This window comes from Podarcis erhardii, assembly GCF_964252035.2.
Source record: "Podarcis erhardii genome assembly, chromosome: 7".
Lineage (NCBI taxonomy): Eukaryota > Metazoa > Chordata > Lepidosauria > Squamata > Lacertidae > Podarcis > Podarcis erhardii.
This window is the reverse complement of record NC_138511.1, coordinates 81,774,985-81,796,244: the sequence shown is the minus strand read 5'-3', so window position 1 is coordinate 81,796,244 and position 21,260 is coordinate 81,774,985. Positions and strand designations below refer to the sequence as shown.

The window sequence follows — 21,260 nt, the reverse complement described above, 5'->3', positions numbered from 1 at the left end:
GTCTAGGGGTCCTTTAACTTTTTACCTATATCCAAATAGGGACTGACCAGTGGAAAGCTGTTGCATTCTCTCTCTCAGCCACACAGGGGACCCATTTTCCTGAGAATCTCAACAGAACAGCAATAGAAAGGAATAGTGCTGCAGATCAACCCTGAAGGCATGGCACTGTAGGCATGCCTGTACCACACACTAGGTGGACAGTCCCACAGCCTTCTGAGGGGTCTAGAGAACAACAGCAGATAATTCTCAGCCTCTTCTCATAACTATAGTCTGCAAGGTTCAAGCTTCAAGAGGTAAAACACTGACATTGTTTGTGGAGAAGGCATGTCCTGAGGATGTTCTCACATGCAGAACTTAAATTAGTGTTGCTGTCCCTGTATCTGAAATTCAAAGGTCTCTAAGCTATTTTAGATAGAATGTTTCTGCTTATCTTGCATTAATAACCAAGGCTTATATTTTAATTGTTTTAAGTTGCTCTGTGCAATATGAATGCATTGGAAGGCCTGGATGCCCATCTTTCTAATAAACAAATAAATGGGGTGGTTTTGAGTTACTTGTTTCTGGAATTATTGCTTATGGCAAACTGTGATGTGGGCTCTGTTGGTTTGGAGAGCTGATAATGAAAGCCTGTTCTAGAAGTGTGAATCTACAGAACACAGCCCCACCTCCTCTCGCTAATACATCCATCCTTCTCCCCTTTCCGGCAGAAAGATGGAACAACAGAACAGTCCAGTTTGGGGTGAGGGAGATCATAGTATGATCTACTGCTGCAGAACAAACCTCACTTTAACATCTGCTTGATATTTCCTGCAGAGGCTCTCTGTGACTGTATATGTATATGGGAATATGTATATGGGAATCTGGTACACGTCACATCTGGTACAAGTTTGAGAACTTTTTTGTTTAAAAATACTTACAGTTCTTGTTGTGGGTATAAATTTGAAAATGTATAGAAGTGTTTGTAAAAGAATTCAGCATGCAAAGGAGAAATTATCTGTGACACATGGTTTTCTCATTTTACCTTGTGGTTTTCACTCATGGTGTTCTTGCATACCCTCAAAAACCAACATGCTACATAAGCTTACAAATACAACCCTATTAATATATACTGAGTGCAGAATTTCAGTATAGCTCTAATTTAGAAAACTTGAATCCTTCTTGAAATAGCACTAGATAAAGCAAAGTGAAAAATCTTTCAAACTTCAGCCTGGGGATAAAAACCAAAACAACTGCTGTTGTGTCTCAACATTTTATTGGCAGCGGTCGTGTAGGGAACGTAACACATGTCTTGTTCATTAATCATTTCAGTGTGATTTATTTTTAAATGGTAGAAATCCATTACAATATCCCATTTCTTCAAGAAGGAACATTAACTGCTTACCCTATTTGTTAGAAAGCTACTCCAACATGCTATTTAAAAATCTAACGTTTTCTCAAAACCCTTTCAAAAACTCTGCCTGTTGTCTGGCACTGAACTAGTTAAAAATGAATTGAATGTGTTAAGTGATGCTGACTTTGTCTTGCCACAATAAAGTGGTTGCAATAACTCAGCTGGGGATCTGAAGGAAAGAAATGCAGAGGCTGTGCCCCTGACCATGCCCTGTTAAAAGATCAGGAGAGAAGGGCTTTACCCAACTCAAGCCCTTCTTTTCACAAAGTATTATATATGCACACACCCTCCCACTGTCAGAAGCCTAGGTGGGGAGTGAGATGGAGCCCATCTGGCCAATGCTTAGGGAAACAGAGGGGGAGGTGTTGGCCTGGTGGAGGTGGCTTGGCTGTTGTTGGCTTGGTGAGGCTTGCTGAACAGACTGGCTGCATGCTTGCTTAGATGCGAGGAAGTCAGGCGCTGCTTCTGTAGAACCTACACGGAACAGAGAAACCCTGTTAGATCTCTAACAGTGCAGCTCAATGGCTTCTTCCCCTATTCCTACCTATACAACAATCACACTGATCTTGTGACAGCCATTCAGACAGGCCTCCCACAGGGTGTCAGCCTGCTATTTGTAAATACCATGTGGCTGACCTGGGTTTGTTCCAGGTCAGCTAGAAGGTAACATAATTGGAATTGCATTGCCTTCTGCCTGATCCGGTGTGAACCCAGGTCAGCTACAAGCAGTAAGGTGACACACTGCAGGAGCCCTGTATGAATAGCTCCTAAGTGGCAACACCGTAATTGCCCCTTTTGAATTCTTTCTCTCAGACACTCTGGGTACTCTGCACATCATTATGACCATGATCCTTAAATCCCATGATTCTCAAATTGACTGCAATGCGATTAATCCGGAATAAGTGATTTGAATATTTCTGTCTGTGTTCTGAGGAGCCCAGCTGTATAACCTCCTGTGAAACCTCTTGATACAAAGGTGATGGTGTTTAAACAAAGGAATTCCAGGAAAGCTATATGAGATGTCTAGAGCAGGTTTCTTATTTGCACCATGGACACTGCCACTTGGTACTTCCTTGTATACGGGAAGCTCAGCAGAAGATTCTCAGTTTAGGAGAAAAGCAATATGGGTGTAGGTATGTTTTGGTCAATGAAATCAGGTTTCCTGATAAAGGAGAAACCTGCTGAAGCTAGTTTGCATGCATTCTTAACAATTTCTCTGCAAGGACTGTTCTTGCTAACGGTAGGAATTTTCCTATACATCAACAGATCAAATCCTTTTTTTAAAAAAACACACCCAAGAACCCAGCATTAATATCTACAAAGACAAGTAAAGATCCCCTCATTCCAGATTCCATGTCTGTCTCTACATGTGCTTAACATTTTGTGCAAATTCCTATGAAAGCAAACAAATTGCTACAGATAGCAGTGCTGCATCAAGGAAGGGCATTTCCAAAATTTAAAATACTTCAGTTTTGTATAGTGAGTTTTTCTAAAAGCTCAAATGCACATATTTGCATACATTCTTTCAATAACCCTTACAACAGCCCTGAAAGGTTTACCAATATTATTATCATAATAACTGTTATCCTCCAGCAAAAAATTATCTAATTATTATTTTTTAAGTCCAGTGGCTATCACAACATTCTGCAGCCAATTCCATGTTGATTGTGTAAGTGTGAAGTCTTTTTGTTGTTAGTCCTGATCCTACTGCCAATCACTTTCATTAAGTTCTAGTGTGTTGTGTGTGAGAAAAATAAAATAAAATCTCTATATTACTTTATATAACCCTCAGTTATATTTTGGGTACAGGGGTGCTTTCTGCACATGTCATTGCTCTTTTGGAGACACTGTTTTCAAAAATAGTTGATAACACATATTAGTCCTTCTGGCATCGATTGCAGCTGCATTGTCTATAGTGTACCTTCTGGATCCTTGCTCCCTGGCGCATTGTGGCTTCTGCCATGTTCTTCTCCTTCCTGTCCCTTGCTGGAATGCTTTCCTTCTTGGCTCTGCTGCTGATGGCATTGTTGTGATTTCTGCCCTGGGGGGGAAACTGGCTCTGGGAAACCTTCCTGAGCTATAATGTAGGGGGTAGGATTCAACAGTGACAGCCTAGGAAGCATGTGCAGTTCCATCCCAAATGGAGTGCATGGGATGCCAGTTTGTAGGGGCACTGAAGTGACAGACACATCCATTGGTGGGACACAGAAGGGCAGAATTTGAGGGCCACTGTGAGTGGAGCTGGATGGAGCAAGGACTTCAACATTTGTCTCTGAAATCCAACCACTGTCTACAGTTTGTGGCATGCAGATGGTATGTGGCATGGAGCCTGAGGCTGTGTGGTAGGTTGCCACGTTTGGGACAAAATGGTGGTGGCTGACACTGGAAGTCCCTCTGAGGCTGGGTTTGACAGCTTGGATGCTGGAAACCATTACAGAAGTAGCCACTTGGGGTGCCCGGGGTGGAGCAATTGAGAATAGATGGACATTTTTGTACTGCTGGGGAAGAGCACTTCCATGGAGTAAAGGAAGGAAAAGAGGCCCTGGGGCCTGTTCTCCATGAGCACTAACTGACTCTGGGGACAGCTGGGTTCCTTTCAAAGCTATGTCCTTGGAAGCCTTTACAGGCTGAATGTCACATGGAGGCATGTAGTATGAGGGATGCTGCTGGAAGGGACTGGCCACCCCAGGATTGTGAAATGTTGCTGAGGGGCGTGTGAAAGCTGATGAGGCCAACAGAGCAGGTGCAGAGCTGGTAGGGGGCAGAAGACTGGAAGTGGCCAAAATGGGACCTGGCTGGGGAGCATTTCTCAGCACCATCAGGGCTTCAGCAGCCTCTTTCTGCAGCTGTTGTTCAGAAAGGGGGGAGAAGATAAACCCCCTGGTGGGCCAGACCGAAACATGAGCAGAAGAGGTTGGCTGAAGAGAGAGGGGGAGAGACTATTAACCTCATGATTAACAAACAGACATGAACTAGATTAATGAACATCTCATGTACAGATTCTGCTTGTTCTTTTTGCAGAGTTTGGGAAACAGAATAAGAGCAGGGTAAATCTTGCATCCTTCTTTGCTGGTGGGAAAGAACAAAGAGACCTGCAACACATTAAAAGACTTAACCATTGTATTATAGTATAAGCTTTTGTGGGTTACAGTCCACTTTATCAGAAGCATGAAGTGTTACCCTGATGAGAAGGTGCTAGCTGAAGCTTCACCCATGCAGGTAACCAGCTCATAGCTCTGGATTCCTTTTCCTCACCAGAGTTAAGAAGAAAAAAGGAAAGTGGTAGCAGCAATAAGAATGACACACAACCGGCCTCCGCAGCAAGACAGTTGTAGGTCCTCAATTTTAATCTAGCCCCAGGTTGGCTTGTGGTATGGGCACTTGCAACATGGAATATTTTAATAAAGGTTTCCGATTAGAATAGGATGGAGATGCAACTCTGGCTGCTTTCCACGTATACAGAGTGAAATATAGACCAATTATTAGTCATTTTACCAATTGCCTGTGCCAAATAACAATTCTTTGATTGAATGGATATCGTTTAGCCTTGCCAATCATTGCTCGTGTTCTCCCCAGCTGTGCATTCTGCTTAGTCCAATTTAAAGGGCTGGAAAGGAATAGGAGTTGTTTCACTTTTCAAGGGATAATGTTTACTGTTTCCAACGCAGTTCCTCTTTTGCAGCCAGAGCTATGGCATTTCATAACTTCACATTAGACCAAAGAGCATGACTGGCTGACTGTCCCACTTTCACCCTCTCCCACTAAACCACTGGACCAGCCCATGAAAGCCCTCTACCAATATAAGGCCCTGGCAAGTTGGGGCCTTCTTACGGCAGAGAAGCAATCACCTACAAAATGGATCATGGGACTTTTATAGGGGAAGCATGAGTTCTACTATTAGTAAAGAGGTTGCCCATTCCAAGACCTTGAACTACTCTCCATTTCTCTGTGACAAGCTAACACACCTGTGAGTCACCAACAGGAGAGACATCAGGAGAGAATCCTTACCATACATTGGCATGTGTTTATTCACCCTCCCACAGAACAGGGCAGACTAAATAATTCCGACTGCCAGCTTCGCTACCTCCTGCAAGTTCACTGAAATGTGTCTTCCCATCTTTCAGGAAGGAGGGAGAAGGTAATAATTCCAGCTCACAGGCAATTTTTGTGCAAGACACAAGGACCAAAATACCTGACCTCCCAAAGGTGCAGCCTTTGGACGTCTGCTGAAATCCATGTTGCCACTCAGGGGATTCAGGGCCATGCGGCTGGAAGAGGGTGGATGGGAGGGGGAAGAGAGAGAAAGACAGAGAGCACATTCAATCCTGTTTATAAAGTTCCTTACTGGCAGCTTGTCTCCCACTCGCCTTCTGTCCTTGCTAAACCACAAACTGTTGAGGGGGAAGAGGGGCTTCTGCATCTGTCATTCCCCCAAGTTCACTTTACATTTCCACCCACAACTTGCTGTTTGCAGTAAATGTTTGTTAGTATAGACAGCTGTTGCTGTACCAGTGCCAGAGAATAAAAGATAAATAATAGATTAGGTAGTGTCTTTCATGGAGCAATTTCTGTTTATTCATTATACAGGACCTGAAGTTACATGGAACTGTTAAAATTGTTCTTTAAATAATTTGTGCAAATACATTATTCTAGCAGTAAAGGCATATACCACCCTCTGGTTCCACTCATAACAAGACAATTATTCCAGCACTGTCTTTGCTATAACTACTTCATATCTGTGACTTTGTGTTTCCTCTAGATTCTTCTTGATCAGGGATAGGAATGTTTTTCAGCCCCTTGTTTCACTCCCTTGTGAGTAACCATCTGGGGGCCGCATGTATGCCCAAAAGTGGGTGGAGCAATGGATGTGATGCTTTCTTTGTTGTAGGCCAAGCAAAAGTCAGAGGTTTCCCCTCTTCACCCTCCATCCAGGCAAGGAAAGAACATCACCACACTTCAAGAACGTATTCCAACCAGGCAAAGAATCTTGGGAGCAGAACAGGGCTATTGAGGTGTGTTGCTTGGGGAGAGTTCTGAGGGGCACATTCAGCCCCTGAGTCTGAAGTTCCCCACTCCTGCTCTAGATTAAGATTTCTGTGTAACTGCAAAGTTTGACTATTTCCTTCAGCAACAGAAGTTGGCCAAAAGGGTCATCAGCTTATCTGCTTTGTTTCTCATAAATTTCTATAGCAAACTCTACCTTTTATACTTCCCTTTGACTTCACTGTAATTACTTTAGTAACTTTACCTTCTACTTACAATGTAAGTTACACAGAGAAGTAGATCATTTAATAAATAACCCATCTTAAATCATGGGCATTGTGTCTAATAATAATAATAATAATAATAATAATAATAATAATTTATTATTTATACCCCGCCCATCTGGCTGGGCCTCCCCAGCCACTCTGGGCGGCTTCCATAAAAACCAAAAATACAGTAAAATATCACACATTAAAAACTTCCCTAAACAGGGCTGCCTTAAGATGTCTTCTGAATGTCAGGTAGTTGTTTATCGCTTTGACATCTGCTGGAAGGGCGTTCCACAGGGCGGGCGCCACTACCGAGAAGGCCCTCTGCCTGGTTCCCTGTAGCTTTGCTTCTCGCAACGAGGGAACCGCCAGAAGGCCCTCGGCGCTGGACCTCAGCGTCCGGGCAGAATGATGGGGGTGGAGACGCTCCTTCAGGTATACTGGACCGAGGCCGTTTAGGGCTTTAAAGGTCAGCACCAACACTTTGAATTGTGCTCGGAAACATACTGGGAGCCAATGTAGGTTTTTCAAGACCGGTGTTATGTGGTCTCGGCGGCCGCCCCCAGTCACCAGTCTAGCTGCCGCATTCTGGATTAATTGTAGTTTCCGGGTCACCTTCAAAGGTAGCCCCACGTAGAGCGCATTGCAGTAGTCCAAGCGGGAGATAACCAGAGCATGTACCACTCTGGCGAGACAGTCTGCAGGCAGATAGGGTCTCAGCCTACATACCAGATGGAGCTGGTAAACAGCTGCCCTGGACACAGATTTGACCTGTGCCTCCATGGACAGCTGTGAGTCCAAAATGACTCCCAGGCTGCGCACCTGGTCCTTCAGGGGCACAGTTACCCCATTCAGGACCAGGGAATCCTCCACACCTGCCCGCCTCCTGTCCCCCAAAAACAGTACTTCTGTCTTTTCAGGATTCAACCTCAATCTGTTAGCAGCCATCCATCCGCCAACTGCCTCCAGACACTCACACAGGACCTTCACCGCCTTCACTGGTTCTGATTTAAAAGAGAGGTAGAGCTGGGTATCATCCGCATACTGATGAACACCCAGCCCAAACCTCCTGATGATCTCTCCCAGCGGCTGCATGTAAATGTTGAAAAGCATGGGGGAGAGGACAGAACCCTGAGGCACCCCACAAGTGAGAGCCCAGGGGTCTGAACACTCATCCCCCACCACCACTTTCTGAACACGGCCCAGGAGGAAGGAGCGGAACCACTGTATGACAGTGCCCCCAGCTCCCAGCCCCTCAAGACGGTCCAGAAGGATGTTATGGTCAATGGTATCAAACGCCGCTGAGAGATCCAGCAGAACTAGGAAACAACTCTCACCTTTGTCCCTAGCCCGCCGGAGATCATCAACCAGTGCGACCAAGGCAGTTTCAGTCCCATGATGAGGCCTGAATCCCGACTGGAAGGGATCCAAATGGTCCGCTTCTTTCAGGCGTGCCTAGTGAGACTTATTCCTCAACAGCCCTGACATTAGCTGGATTAGCCCTTTCTTGGGATTAGTGAGCTAATATACACCCTGATACTGTAAACATTGTGGCAGAAGTCAGTCCTATTGACATTAATTGAACATTTATGCTAAGTGCACTTAGGATCGTAGCCAAAAGGCATGTTCATTCCCACATGTGGGAGGCACTACCTGATGGCTAAATCAACCATGTGATTAATATCCAGAGGTACTATTACCGACTATTTGCTCTCTGTCTTGTCCTGGCTTCTTGTTTTTGAATCCTCAGCAGAGCAGGGAGACAGAACATTACAGCTGCCAGACTTTCCTTAGGGTGTTTACACAACTGCCATGTGCATAAACATGTTGGACAAGAAAATATTTCACAGAGAGCAAATATTTCATCATATAGTGTGGGCAAAATGTGAGTGGACAGGTGGTAGAATTGCCAGCTCAAAAGTTCAAACTTACTCTGAAGCTATGTTTACTTTTTACTTTTTACAGACCTCATCCAACATGTTATGCTTGAGAATGTGATATGGCCAGGGCCACCTCTTTAAAGATCTAGCAACTCTAGTGAATGTCCACATTCTTTTTACTATATAACTCTGCAAGGACTTCTTCTTATCATTGTGATAGGATTCCCTTATTTTCACCAGAAATGTGTTCTCATATGCAAAATAAGCAGTCACTGAATTTATTTTGCATATGGAAATATTCATACTGACCTATATTATAGTTTTTACAACTATAATGACAAAAGATTTCAGTCACCCACAGTTAAGTCTTCCTGGTTGATTAGCAGTTCTAGAGACATATTCATGTTTTTAAATTTTCAGTCACAGACCGTTACTTAGCTTTAAATATTCCTGATGCTGGAACGCTATACACAAAATACCTGGGCAGATTGGCAGGTGAAGGTAAGCACCAGGACGTGCCAGGGGTCTGGTGAAACATCTGTCCTGGAGCTGTCATGTAACTATCTGGCATGTACCTTGCTTCATTACCATCACAACCTGCATGGGGTGGAAAACAAGCTCAGTGATCAGATCCTGAATACAGAGGCCAACATGGTGTTTACAATACAGTGGTACCTTGGGTTAAGAACTTAATTTGTTCTGGAGGTCCGTTCTTAACCTGAAACTGTTCTTAACCTGAAGCACCACTTTAGCTAATGGGGCCTCCCGCTGCCACCGCTGCACGATTTCTGTTCTCATCCTGAAGCAAAGTTCTTAACCCGAGGTCCTATTTCTGGGTTAGCGGAGTCTGTAACCTGAAGCATATGTAACCCGAGGTACCACTGTATAAGAAACCAGAACTAGGGCCAGCCTTTCTGAAGCAACACCTCGTTCCTCAGGACTGTTTCAAAGAACACCAGGACGCTGGAAGGTTACATTAAGTTCTTATATAATTGCTGCTATTATAGTATAAGAAGTGCAGTATATCTTTCGAAGCATGTGCTATGATCATGTAGGTTTTCTTAATTACGGGACATGCAACTAAAATATTGGCCATCAAATCACAGAGTGAGGGTCTGTTGGCTCAGAGTGGGGTCCTGTTTGTATGAGAGACAGAGGGCGAGTGAGTGGGCTTCTATATGTGAAACAGGGAGCAGAAACTCTTTCTAAGACTGTTGTTTGTCTAAAATGCTTGACTGTCTTGTGTTTGTTATTTATCACAGTATTTGGTTTTTGTAGTTTTGCTTTTTTCCCTTGTGACAGAATTGTTGTCGAGGTTTTTTCTGTAATTTTTGTATGCTGTTGTTTTTACTTTGTTTAATTTTATTAGTTGTTTTATTAGTTGTTGCCTGCTCTGTGACTGAAAATGTTCAATGAAGAGCGGACTACTAAATGCAACAAAATAAATAAACAGATTACACCAGATTTATTACTAGAGAAATTGGTCACCCACCTAACGTACCTTGAAATTGAAAAGAATGTTCCTGAGGCAAGAATGGGCAGAAGGGTGCAGGGGGCATAGGAAGCGGAGGTGGGAACCAAGCAGTATGAGGTGGTTGATGTCCTCTAAGGGCCCACGGCAGTTCTGTCACTTTAGAGCAGTGAGAGAGAGGCAACCAAGAACATTCCTAGAGAACAATGCACAATGCAATGCAAATACAGCTTATAAATATTGCAAACATCATACAAATTATTTCATCAAATAAAAGAAGCAATTTTTAAAAAAGTTTTTGCTCAAATCATTAATTGACATGAAATATATTAATTAACTTTGGGAAATCCTGGTAGCGTGATAGGGGACATTCTCTGTGAGGTTATAGCCAGAGAATCAGTCAAGTCTCCTAGATCTTAAAGGAGTGAAGGAAACAAAGGGAGGCATCACAGGCTACACCTAGATTCCAGAGCATTTTGCCAGGGAGAACACCTTTCCACTGTCTGGCACTGCCCACGCCTGCCAAGCCTACTGTTGCAAGGAGTTCCACAGGCTCAGGTTAGATATATAAGGGGAAGCAGCCCTTACCAAAAATAAAACACCCCTAAGTGCTAATAGTGACTCCAGTGTTATGCTGGCAAACGTATATGAGGCTGGCTACTTTATGTTTAATTTGATGGTATCAAGACATCTACATTTCAAGGCTTCCAGCTTTATTTCATTTCTCATTTCCTGGCCATTTTGCTAACAACTCTATGACAACAAAGCTGAGTTTAGCTTTGAAAAAGGCATATTGTTGCCAGTATAAAGAGAAGACCGGAAATCTCTTTCTGCAAGTGCCAACCACAATCTACTGTTAAAATAACCCCATCAAATAAGGAGACAAGATAAGTGATCTAGTCCCTTTTCCTCACCTTCCTGGCTGCTCTCCGCCTTTGTCTTCGTAGGAGTCCAGGAACCCCTCTGAGTCCATCCTCTGAATCTTTCAAGGGTTCTTCATTCTCTTTCCTGCCTGTACAACAAAAGAGAAGAAGCTTGTGGGTCACTAGCTGTGAACTGGAATGTTGCCTGAATTTTGAAAAAGTCATGTAATGGTAGTTCATTTGGTGTCTGTCATGCTGCACAGCAAAGGGAAGCAGGGCTATTTCGTTGACTCTGCTGCAGGTCTGTGCAGAGCTTGTCTGAGACCCAGGGCCTGAGGCTTGTTCTTGGCATGACAGCCTAGGTCCAGCAGGCCCCTGGCAGGGCACCCTGGCCATCTTAGCCTTCCAAGGCCTGGGGCAAGTGTACCCGGCTGCATCCCCCTCACAGGTCTGCTCTGATGAGAGACTAACACCTACGACCCTCCCTGAGCTGTCCCCTAGCAGCACTATTCCATCAGATTATCTGAAGTTGGTTGTTTAAGAACTGAAACTTTAAGAACTGATGCCTTCCCGCTTTCCCCTTGTTTGCCACAACATTTAGATTGTAAGCTTGAGGGCAAGGACTGTCTTACAAAAATTGTTAGTAAGAGGCTCAAGGAGCCTTTTCAGTGAAAAATAATGGAGTAAAAAATACTTAAAATAAATAAGTGTATTTATTACTTAAAATCTGACAAGCAGCCAATTTATCTCCTATGATATGGTATTTATTTATTTTAGACATTTTTACTCAGTCTTCAGCGAAAAAAGATTCCTAGAGCTGGCTTACAAATGTCAGTAGTGCAACAGTCCCTGCCCACAGTCTTACAACCTAAAAGACATGACAAACAAAAGAAAAAAGGAAATGGGAAGAATTAAAAAAGCAAACCCAGGCACAGAATGCTTCTAAATACCAGCCTGAATGGATTTTTTCAAAGAGAGAAGGAGCCAAAGGTTGCTGGACTTGCAGCAGTCCCTGAGTCCCTGACCCTAAGGACAAAACTACATACACATTTTAACAACCACCCCACAGTTGTTGTTGTTGTTGTTGTTGTTGTTTTGGGGGGGGGGAGAAATTCAGTTTCAGGAGAATTTTGGAGCATGAAAAACTGTGGAGAGAACACACTTAACTCTTTCCATTTGTTAATTTTTGTGTGTACTCCTAATCAGCTTTTCCATCTAAGTTCAAAGCATCTGTTTGCAAGAGCTCATGGAGCTGAATTTGCAAAAATCTTTCCTTGCCAGCACAAATCCTCATTTATTTCATTGCAGCCATTCACATCGGACATATATTTTCTGCTCCCCTATGTTTGGCAGCCTGTGTTATTATTGTTATATATGTATTTATACCCCGCCTTTTTCTCTGATGGTGTTCTTTTGTTTTAGAACTCAGAGGCGAGAGAAAGTCAGTTGCTCCCATATAAACTGATGGGATTGTATATATAATTAATGCTAAATGCTATAATACTAAACACATGTAGGACTGGAAGCAAATTTGGATCAATGAGGAGTACAGTTCAGTCCTTTGCATTATTTTTTTTAAATTTATATAAAAGTAATTCAATGTCCCATGTTTTCCTGTTCTCATAGCAGCTTACCTATGTCTCCCCTGCAAGGTTTGATCCCTTTTGGTAGTTTGGCCGGGTGGAGAGAGCTTGATGTGGGGCTGTCCTGAAGCTGCAGCAAACCACTGGTCAGCTTCCTCAGCTCCATCTCCTGCTGCCTGCGCAAGGCCACCTGGGCAGCCATGACCCGGCGTCTCTGCCTGGGAGGAGAAACCATTAAATAAAGAAAGAATTAAAGTGGTAGAGTGGGCAGATACAAATCACACACAAGCAAAGAGTAGAGTTCTTGGCCTTTTCCCTACGATGTAACAAAACCTGCTTTTCTCCCTTTGGAGCAGGGTGGTCCAACACATGGCCTTTGGGGCCCTTTTTGCAGCCCTTGGCAACATTTGATGCCCTCCACTCCTGGGCTAGATTTTGGGAAGAAGGTGTGAGGGCTCTCTGGCAGGGTCCTAAGGTCCTACCGCCTCCTTCCCAAAGCCTAGTTAGTGCTTCCTCAGCTTTGGGAAGGAAGTGAGAGGGATCTAGAACCCTGCCGGAGCCTAGCACCTTTGCAAAGCATGGCATCTCACTAGCAGGCTTTGGAAAGGCAGTGCAAAGGTTTGGGGTGGGAACATCAAGTTTTGGCCTTGCATTCCTCCTCCCATGTGACAAGGCCATAGCTGTCAACTTTCAGATTTGAAAATAAGGGATCAGCAGCCTCACCTGTCCTGGGGACAGTCTACGGGATATCTAACAATCCAGGGAAGCAGCGAATAACGGAGCTGGAATAAGGGAATTTCCCGCAAAAAAAGGGAAGGTTGACAGCTATGGACAAGGCAGTGTATGTAGCCTGCTGGTTCCATGCTGAAGGACTCTTGCGGCCTACTTGGTATGAAAAGTTGGCCTGCCCTGCTTTGGAGTTTCAGATGCATATTTAACCTTCCTGGTTCTCTAGTCATGCCCTCCCAAGATTGCCTTTATCCAGTTTTCTAAGCCATCCATGCACATTTGCATACAGATTCTTCCTTTAGGATACCGAGCAAGGAGCTGCAAGGAATGGACTTTAAAAAGAAAAACATTGTGCCGTACATCATTGCAAGTATTAATGGGCTTGCCGCGGAGCTAGCAAAGCACAAAGGGAAGAGGTAGTACTTGCAGCTTAATATGACGAAGGCCTTATTCATAAGGGAACAGTGCCACCTACTGAGACCAGCACTGTGCTACGTTCAACACAAATCCCCACAATGTCTGGGGCCAGCACCCACTTCCATCTTGCTTTCCCACCAGACGTACAGGATCAGGATACATTTTTCACACTGGCACCCCTGGAACTGGCAAGTGTTCTTGTGGCCTTTCAGTGGGACTCGGATGCCATGATTGCGGCAGCGGGCACAGGTTGGAGAGCGTACGATGGCGGGGAGCACATAATCATCTTGGGTGCTGCTGTCGTCTGTGGTGGAGTCTGAGGGGGAGCACTGCATGTTTGGTGCGGCTGCAGCGTCAGGATCCTCATTGTCTCCCATGGTGTGGGAACCTGAAAGGCAGGGGAGAAACATCATGTCTCGGAATGTGAAGCCATTTCTTCGATCCAAACAGAGCTGCCCATCCTGACTGTTAACTAGAACCAGCTTTGAGGATTCCCAATGCACTCCTTGACCACTTCAAATGTATACCCTCCTGTCTCAATCTTGCAATATGCCTGAAAAGATACATTTTCTTTGCCTCTAAAATGGCATCTTTCCCATTTTAGATAGTTGCACGCTGCTGCTGGTGGATCAGGATTACCCAAACAGAGGGTAATAAATGGGTGAGGTCAAAGGTGTGATTGCCTGGGCTAGCCTTTGACGTTTTTGCTCCCAGTATGAAAATTGAAAATGACCCTAAGGCAATTGGCTGATTTTTATTTATTTTTAATGACAAGCACATCCCAGTCCATACTTGGAAGTGAGCCTTGCCTTTTTTCTAGGGGATTCACTTTCAAGTAAGTATATTTTGGATTGCAGCCACAGAGATGAAGATTAGAGGCAGGAGAATGGTAACCCCTCTGGAATTTGATGCACAAAACAACCGCTTCATGCGAAGGCCTGCTCTGGTTACTGTCACCTGGACCACCCAAATTACCAACATTTGCTTCTGGAGAAATATGAAATAGACACTTGTAGTGTAGCCTTATTATGTGCTGCTATAATCTTGACATGACCGAGAGGGACTCATGCCATGGAATTACTACAGAAACATGACATAATTTTAAAACGCTGGGCTGTGTTTGAAGCCAGGTTGCTGTTGGGGAAGTATTGGAAGGGCACTTAATACACGGTGTCCAAATGAGGTGACGTTAAGGCACAACAGTTGTGTGAAAGTCAGGACACTGTGGGTTTACAAGGGAATTGTGTCACTAGATAGCAAAGTTAAGTAACTGAGTGTGACTACAGGCAATAGTGACACCATCTTGTTTTTGACAGGATGACAGGATCCTTTGGGATGGTTGCTAGTGATGCCCTCACAATGAAGGTGTGTCAATACTATGAAAAAAATGTTGGGCGAGGAGAATGCAGATTTTATTTCCGAAGGCTAATTAAGGTTCTGAGGCAACATTTTTATAGCATTACCATGTCACTTTGAAACAGATATATATATATTGGCTACGGGATACTTTTGTGGATCGGCGTGACAAAAAGAAAAGGAGAACTGAAGAGTATTTCAGAACGCTATAAAAGGCAAGCAAGCATTCATGCACATAAAACGGTTCCTAGAGCACTCCCTTTAACTCCAACGTCAAACAACCAATCACAGCATTCCTATCATTCGCTGCTTGGACGGCGAGCCAATGAAGAGTGGCCTTTTATTACTCCCTTAGCCCCCGTGACCAGACAAAAATCATTCGTTCGCCCCCGCGCTTCGCCAGGTTGCTACTTTGAGTGCTTTCTGCTAAACTGTCGCTCTTCGCTCCCAACTGCAAAAAAAGAGAGAGCCAATGAGCGACGAGGTCAAGGTCTCGGGCTCGAGCGGTGTGGGGTGGTAGTTAGGAGAAGTCCGCTGAAACTACTGTATTGAGGGGGAGGAAGCTAGCAACAGTTGGGCTGAACCATTGTGGGGGAAATAGGGGGAGAAGGGGAGATTCACTGTGTTTTAAAAAAACAGTGCTGGTGAAAAAAGTTGGCAAAGGGATGCCTTAAAAAGCAGAATAATATGCTCGGGGCAGATCAGTGGAAAATACAGCGCCCACAGAATGCTCTGGTTCCCTCTAAAATTTTGGGTGGTTTGCCCTGCACCAATGAGTAATGAAGAGTATACTGTACATATATAGATAAGATAGAATGGGCAAGAGATCCAAGAAAGGGATCGAGCCCCTCAGCTAAACCTGGCTTGTCTTGACTTGGATGGAATTTCCCTCACCCCTAATATGGGTGAAAGGCCATTACAACAAAAATGAAAAACCCAATGCCAATAATGATGGTTTTTAAACGTGCATCAGCCACCCAAAGACCTCTTTTCCCCAGTGTGATAGGAGTCTGAAACTATTCCCCATTCCTCGCTTCTTTACGTGAAGCTTTTTGAAACAAAGTTATGAAAATTTTTTTTTTTTTGGCTTGTTAGTTTATTAAATTAAATGCAGCTTGAATCAGTAGCTGGGATTTGTGCACTGTTGTGCTGCAAAATAAAGGGCATCCCAAACTGAATTGTCGCTGCATTTATGTTCCATCTTCCCTTCAAAGAGGTCAGCGTGCTATGCATCTTTTTCTCTTCACCCATTTTACCCTCACAACAACCTTGTGAGGTAAATTACACTGAGATGGCCCAAGGTCACCCAGCGTGCTTCATGGCTGACGGGATTTCAATGTACTCTGCTCTTGTTATTTATTTTATTTACTTATTTACTTTCATCAGGTCTATCAACCATTTTTTTTTATTGTGATACAGCTAAAACCAAAATTTAAAATACTGACCAGGATTTCTCCAACATTGTTCCAATCACATTTGCAACTTCTTTTTTTGCCTGTCAGTTAGCTACCAAAATAAACCATCCATTTATATTTATATACAAGACTGCTGTGAATATAATATGTGGGGGTGCGGACACTGTCTTGAGATTGACAGATATGAAAGAGGGACATGGAATAAAAATGCAAGCTTGTAAATAAATCCACACAAGATACTAGCCTGCAATGTTATTAAAATAGCCCACTAAGAATTAAACATTTCTTTGCTAGCTACAGAGGAGGCGAGTCACAGAAATGCAGGCTGTTAATTCTGATTCAAGCTATTCCCCTGAAAGGGCAATGGGAGCTGCAGAGAGACTTCGGGGCTAGTTGATAATATATTAGTCAAACTGTTGCAGGGCAAATCTGCTGTCTCACCTAGTACCATTAATTACTCATGAGTCGGGTTGAAGAAAGAGTACAAAAGTTTATTTACTGCAGTAAATAGGTTCAGCACGGTCACCTCCACAAAGGCTGAATGGGGGTGGGTCTTACCCCCCCCCGGACCTTTTACAGTGGTACCTGATTCTCAAACTTAATCCATTCCAAAAGTCTGTTCCAAAACCAAAGCGTTCCAAAACCAAGGTGTGCTTTCCAATAGAAAGTAATGCAAAATGGATTAATCCATTCCAGAGTTTTAAAAAAACAACCCCTAAAACAGCAATTTAACATGAATTTTACTATCTAATGAGACCATTGCTCCATAAAATGAAAGCAATAAACAATGTACTGCAGTCACACAATCAATCAATCAGTAGCTGAACTGGGTTCCACACAGCCAAAAAACAAACAAAAACGCAAAATAAATAGCAAAAACAGACAGACCTGGGTGTAACACTCAAAACGGAAGTGTGGCACTCAAATTGGAAGCGTGGCACTCAAAATGGAGCATGTTTGGCTTTAAAAAAAGTTTGCAAGCTGGAACACTTCCAAGTTTGCAGTGTTTGGGTTCCGAGTTGTTTGAGTACCAAGGTGTTTGAGAACCAAGGTACCACTGTATAGGTTTTAGAAATAAAATCCAATCAAACCGCTGCAGACATTTGCAGAGGGTAGTTGGCAGAATACTCATTGGATACAACTTTCTAGATGTCCACTCTGCAACTTGATGTGTGTCCAGCCCTTCTAGGGCCCCTCGCTTCCAAAGTTTTGAAGCCTACATAGATACAAGCCTACATACTAAAGAAATGAGAATTGTAGGCTGAGATTTATGTTCACCTAGATAACAAGCCTACATAAGGGGAGTTGTCCTTGGTAAGCTGGCACAGCCAGACTCCCATAATTTTACTCTTCAGAAGTTCACTCCCTGAATGCCTTATCTTTGGTATTTCCAGCAACTGGGCTATGTGTCTTTTATGAACAAAAGGAAACTATTATGAACCAAGGATTTTAACAGAACTCCAATATATCATTCAGTTGGGGCTTTTTATAGGTTTCTCACACAAAACATATTTTGGGGGCCGTTGGGGTCCCCCTACAATACCATTGGCCAATGTTACCTCAATTAAGAATAAAGACAGGAATGGGAATTTCTGTGTAAACTCAAGGTTATTTTGATGGGGCCTGATTTCAGCATACCTTTCTGATATGCCTAATGTTGGGGTGGGAATTAATTGCATATAGAAGTTAATTTGTCTCACTGATGGTCTTCTTATATTCGTGGATGCATCAGTCCCCTCTGTTATCCATCAAAGCAACACCAACAACTTGACAAGGATAAACGTCTGGAGGAATAATCTGCTACTGACAGAATATCACAACACATAATAACAAGGGCTCATTTCCTCATCTTCCAGTTGTCACTTGCCAGCAACGCCCTTCTGCTTTATATAAGTGACAAACAGACCAGTTCCTGAGAATAAATCAGTGAAGGGAAACCCTCAGCTCACAGGCCAAATTAGGCCCACCCGGGACCCTAATTTCAGAAATGAGGCCATTTCCCTCAAACCATGGCCGCCTGCTCCACATCTGGCTTTGTATGTGACACCTGGTGTGGGTCAGATAAAGTTGCATCTGCAAAGGGACAATCAGAATAAATAATAAAGAGTGTGCCTGATTGCTCCCTGGGAAGGAGGGAGCTTGCAATAGCTGGGTTGAACCACTGTGAAAAATAGATGCAGAATGATAAATAGAAGGAAAGGGCAGAAATTACTGTGTTAAAAGTAGAGCAGGGAGAAAAAGATGGGGAGAGGATTCCTTTAAAAGTGGAGTAAAGAATGAAGTATAAATGTTATTTTTGGCATGTTCCTGAATGGAGGAGTGTAGCCGTATATATTTATTTTGATTCCTCGGATTTCCCCAAAACCAGAAAATAGCACAAACAAACAAAATTAAAAATTGTGTACTGGGCAGGGGAATTAAAACAGGACAAAACAAGAAAACAAAAACAAGGCGCACCTGCAGAAATCTGTTTATGTGCCCTACCAGTACATAACTGGTGTAACTGAATTAATAAATTATAAGGTGGGGACAAACATAAAAGGTAACACCTACTGGTATAAATTGTAAATTACTCCCCAGATACAAATTGAAATACATATGGGTCTCAACTAGTCTAATGCAATTTGAATGGTGGGGTGGGGAGTAGATTAACAGCTAAACAATGTTTACATGTGGACAAGCCCTATGGGAACACCTTCTCACAGACCATCCTGCCTGCACCTTAAGGTCAGTGGATGATGCCTGACTGGTGGTCCCTGCGCAGGATGAAGTGCATACCTCTGGGACCAATGGAAGGACCTTTTTAGTGGTGGCTCCATTGCTCTGGAATGTTCTCACTAAGGCGTGCCTAGCCAGATTATCATTTAGTTTTAGAAAGCAGGTGAAGGCACACCTATTCCAGCAGGGGAATTGTGACTGAAGTAATTTGAAAACAGTTTGATGCTGCTTCTTTTGTTTGCAAGTTCTTGGGTGGCTTATTATTATGATGTTGTTGTAAAGCACCCTGTGGCCTGTTGGCAACACTTATTTTTAAGCAAAAGGACAAATCAGCATCTGTGTTGGCTACCCCTTGTCATAGACTGTGCTTTTTGTATTGCATTGCCATTTGTAAAGCTTGTGGTGCAATTGATCTGTTTCAGACCAGAATCTCTCCCAGTCCCACCCCCACCTGGAGATTGAACCTGGGACCTTCTGCATGCAAAACAGATGCTGTACCACTGAGCTGCATTCCTTTCTCGTACATTGTTAAGTTGTGGGTGAACATATCAGACGACACAGAGATTCTTCAAACAGCTCTTCTTTATTCAGAGGCCAGAACAGAACTGACTGAAGGGCTCAGTCAGCCTGCTTATATAGAGCTCCAGTACAACGTTACTGTAGCAACTTTCTAAAACTATCCAATCACTGAACGTCACTTTCAATCCTTCATTTGCATAACTATCTACAGTATCCCCCTGCTGGCCCAGGGTGAGAACTTCAGTACATAACATACATCTTTATGATCATTAGGCGCGAGTGATCATGCTCTTCTGAAGTTTACTATACAGGGGAAAGGAGCAGCCAAGCATACTAGGACTCAATTTCTTGACTTTAAGAAAGCCGACTTCATAAAACTTAGGGAAGTGCTGGGTGAGATCCCATGGACAGTAATACAAAAAGTGAAGGGAGTTCATGATGGCTGGGAGTTTGTTAAGAGGGAGATAGTAAAAGCACAACTTCAGGCAATACCAATGAGACGGAAACATGGAAGGTGCCTAAAGAAGCCAGGGTGGCTATCTAAAGAACTTTTAACTGAATTAAGATTTAAAAAGGATGTGTACAAAAAATGGAAAAGGGGGGAAACCACCAAAGAGGAATTCAAACAAATAGCCAGCACGTGTAGACACAAAGTCAGAAAAGCTAAAGCACAGAATGAACTCAGGCTTGCTAGAGAGGTTAAAAGCAACAAAAAAGGCTTTTATGGGTATGTTCGTAGAAAAAGGAAGAACAAAGAAACAGTGGGGTCACTCAGAGGAGAAGATGGTGAAATGCAAACAGGGGACACAGAAAGGGCTGAACTCCTCAATGCCTTCTTTGCCTCAGTCTTCTGCGATAAAGAAAACAATGCCCGACCTGAAGAATTTGGAGCAAATGATTCAGCAGAGGAAACACAGCCCAAAATAACTAAGGAGAAAGTACAATAATACTTGGCTAGTCTAGATGTATTCAAGTCTCCAGGGCCAGATGAACTGCATCCAAGAGTATTAAAAGAACTGGCAGATGTGATCTCAGAACCACTGGCAGTCATCTTTGAGAATTCCTGGAGAACAGGCGAAGTCCCGGCAGACTGGAGGAGGGCAAATGTTGTCCCTATTTTCAAAAAGGGGAAAAGAGAGGACCCAAATAATTACCGCCCAGTCAGTCTGACATCAATACCAGGGAAGATTCTGGAGCAGATCATTAAGCAAACAGTCTGTGAGCACCTAGAAAGGAATGCTGTGATCACCAATAGTCAGCATGGATTTCTGAAAAATAAGTCATGTCAGACTAACCTGATCTCGTTTTTTGACAGAATTACAAGCCTGGTAGATGAAGAGAACGCAGTGGATGTAGCCTACATTGATTTCAGCAAGGCATTTGACAACGTGCCCCATGATATTCTTGTAAAGAAGCTGGTAAAATGCGGTCTTGACTATGCTACCACTCAGTGGATTTGTAACTGGCTGACTGACCGAACCCAAAGGGTGCTCATCAATGGTTCCTCTTCATCCTGGAGAAGAGTGACTAGTGGGGTGCCACAGGGTTCTGTCTTGGGCCCGGTCTTATTCAACATCTTTATCAACGACTTGGATGATGGACTCAAGGGCATCCTGATCAAATTTGCAGATGACACCAAACTGGGAGGGGTGGCTAACACCCCAGAG

The 21,260-nt window shown here is 43.5% G+C and overlaps 1 protein-coding gene across 7 annotated transcripts; it reads right to left on the bottom strand.

Annotated features, from left to right (window-relative positions):
• Nucleotides 1–1,235: 1,235 nt before the first annotated feature.
• On the bottom strand, nt 1,236–16,899 carry DMRTC2 (DMRT like family C2). 7 transcript variants are annotated; one of them, XM_081868930.1, is made up of 9 exons: nt 16,084–16,639; nt 13,733–13,973; nt 12,491–12,657; nt 10,908–11,005; nt 10,015–10,189; nt 9,002–9,119; nt 5,583–5,658; nt 3,312–4,308; nt 1,236–1,864 (listed from the first exon to the last, which is right to left on the bottom strand). In XM_081868930.1, the coding sequence occupies exons 1-9, from the start codon at nt 16,190–16,192 to the stop codon at nt 1,695–1,697; spliced, it is 2,151 nt and encodes a 716-aa protein (XP_081725056.1). In that variant the 5' UTR covers nt 16,193–16,639; the 3' UTR covers nt 1,236–1,694. The 7 variants fall into 7 exon arrangements, with proteins under 7 accessions (XP_081725056.1, XP_081725057.1, XP_081725061.1 ...); XM_081868931.1 differs by having other exon boundaries at nt 10,024–10,189; nt 16,084–16,466; XM_081868935.1 differs by lacking the exon at nt 16,084–16,639 and adding an exon at nt 15,353–15,460.
• Nucleotides 16,900–21,260: the final 4,361 nt, after the last annotated feature.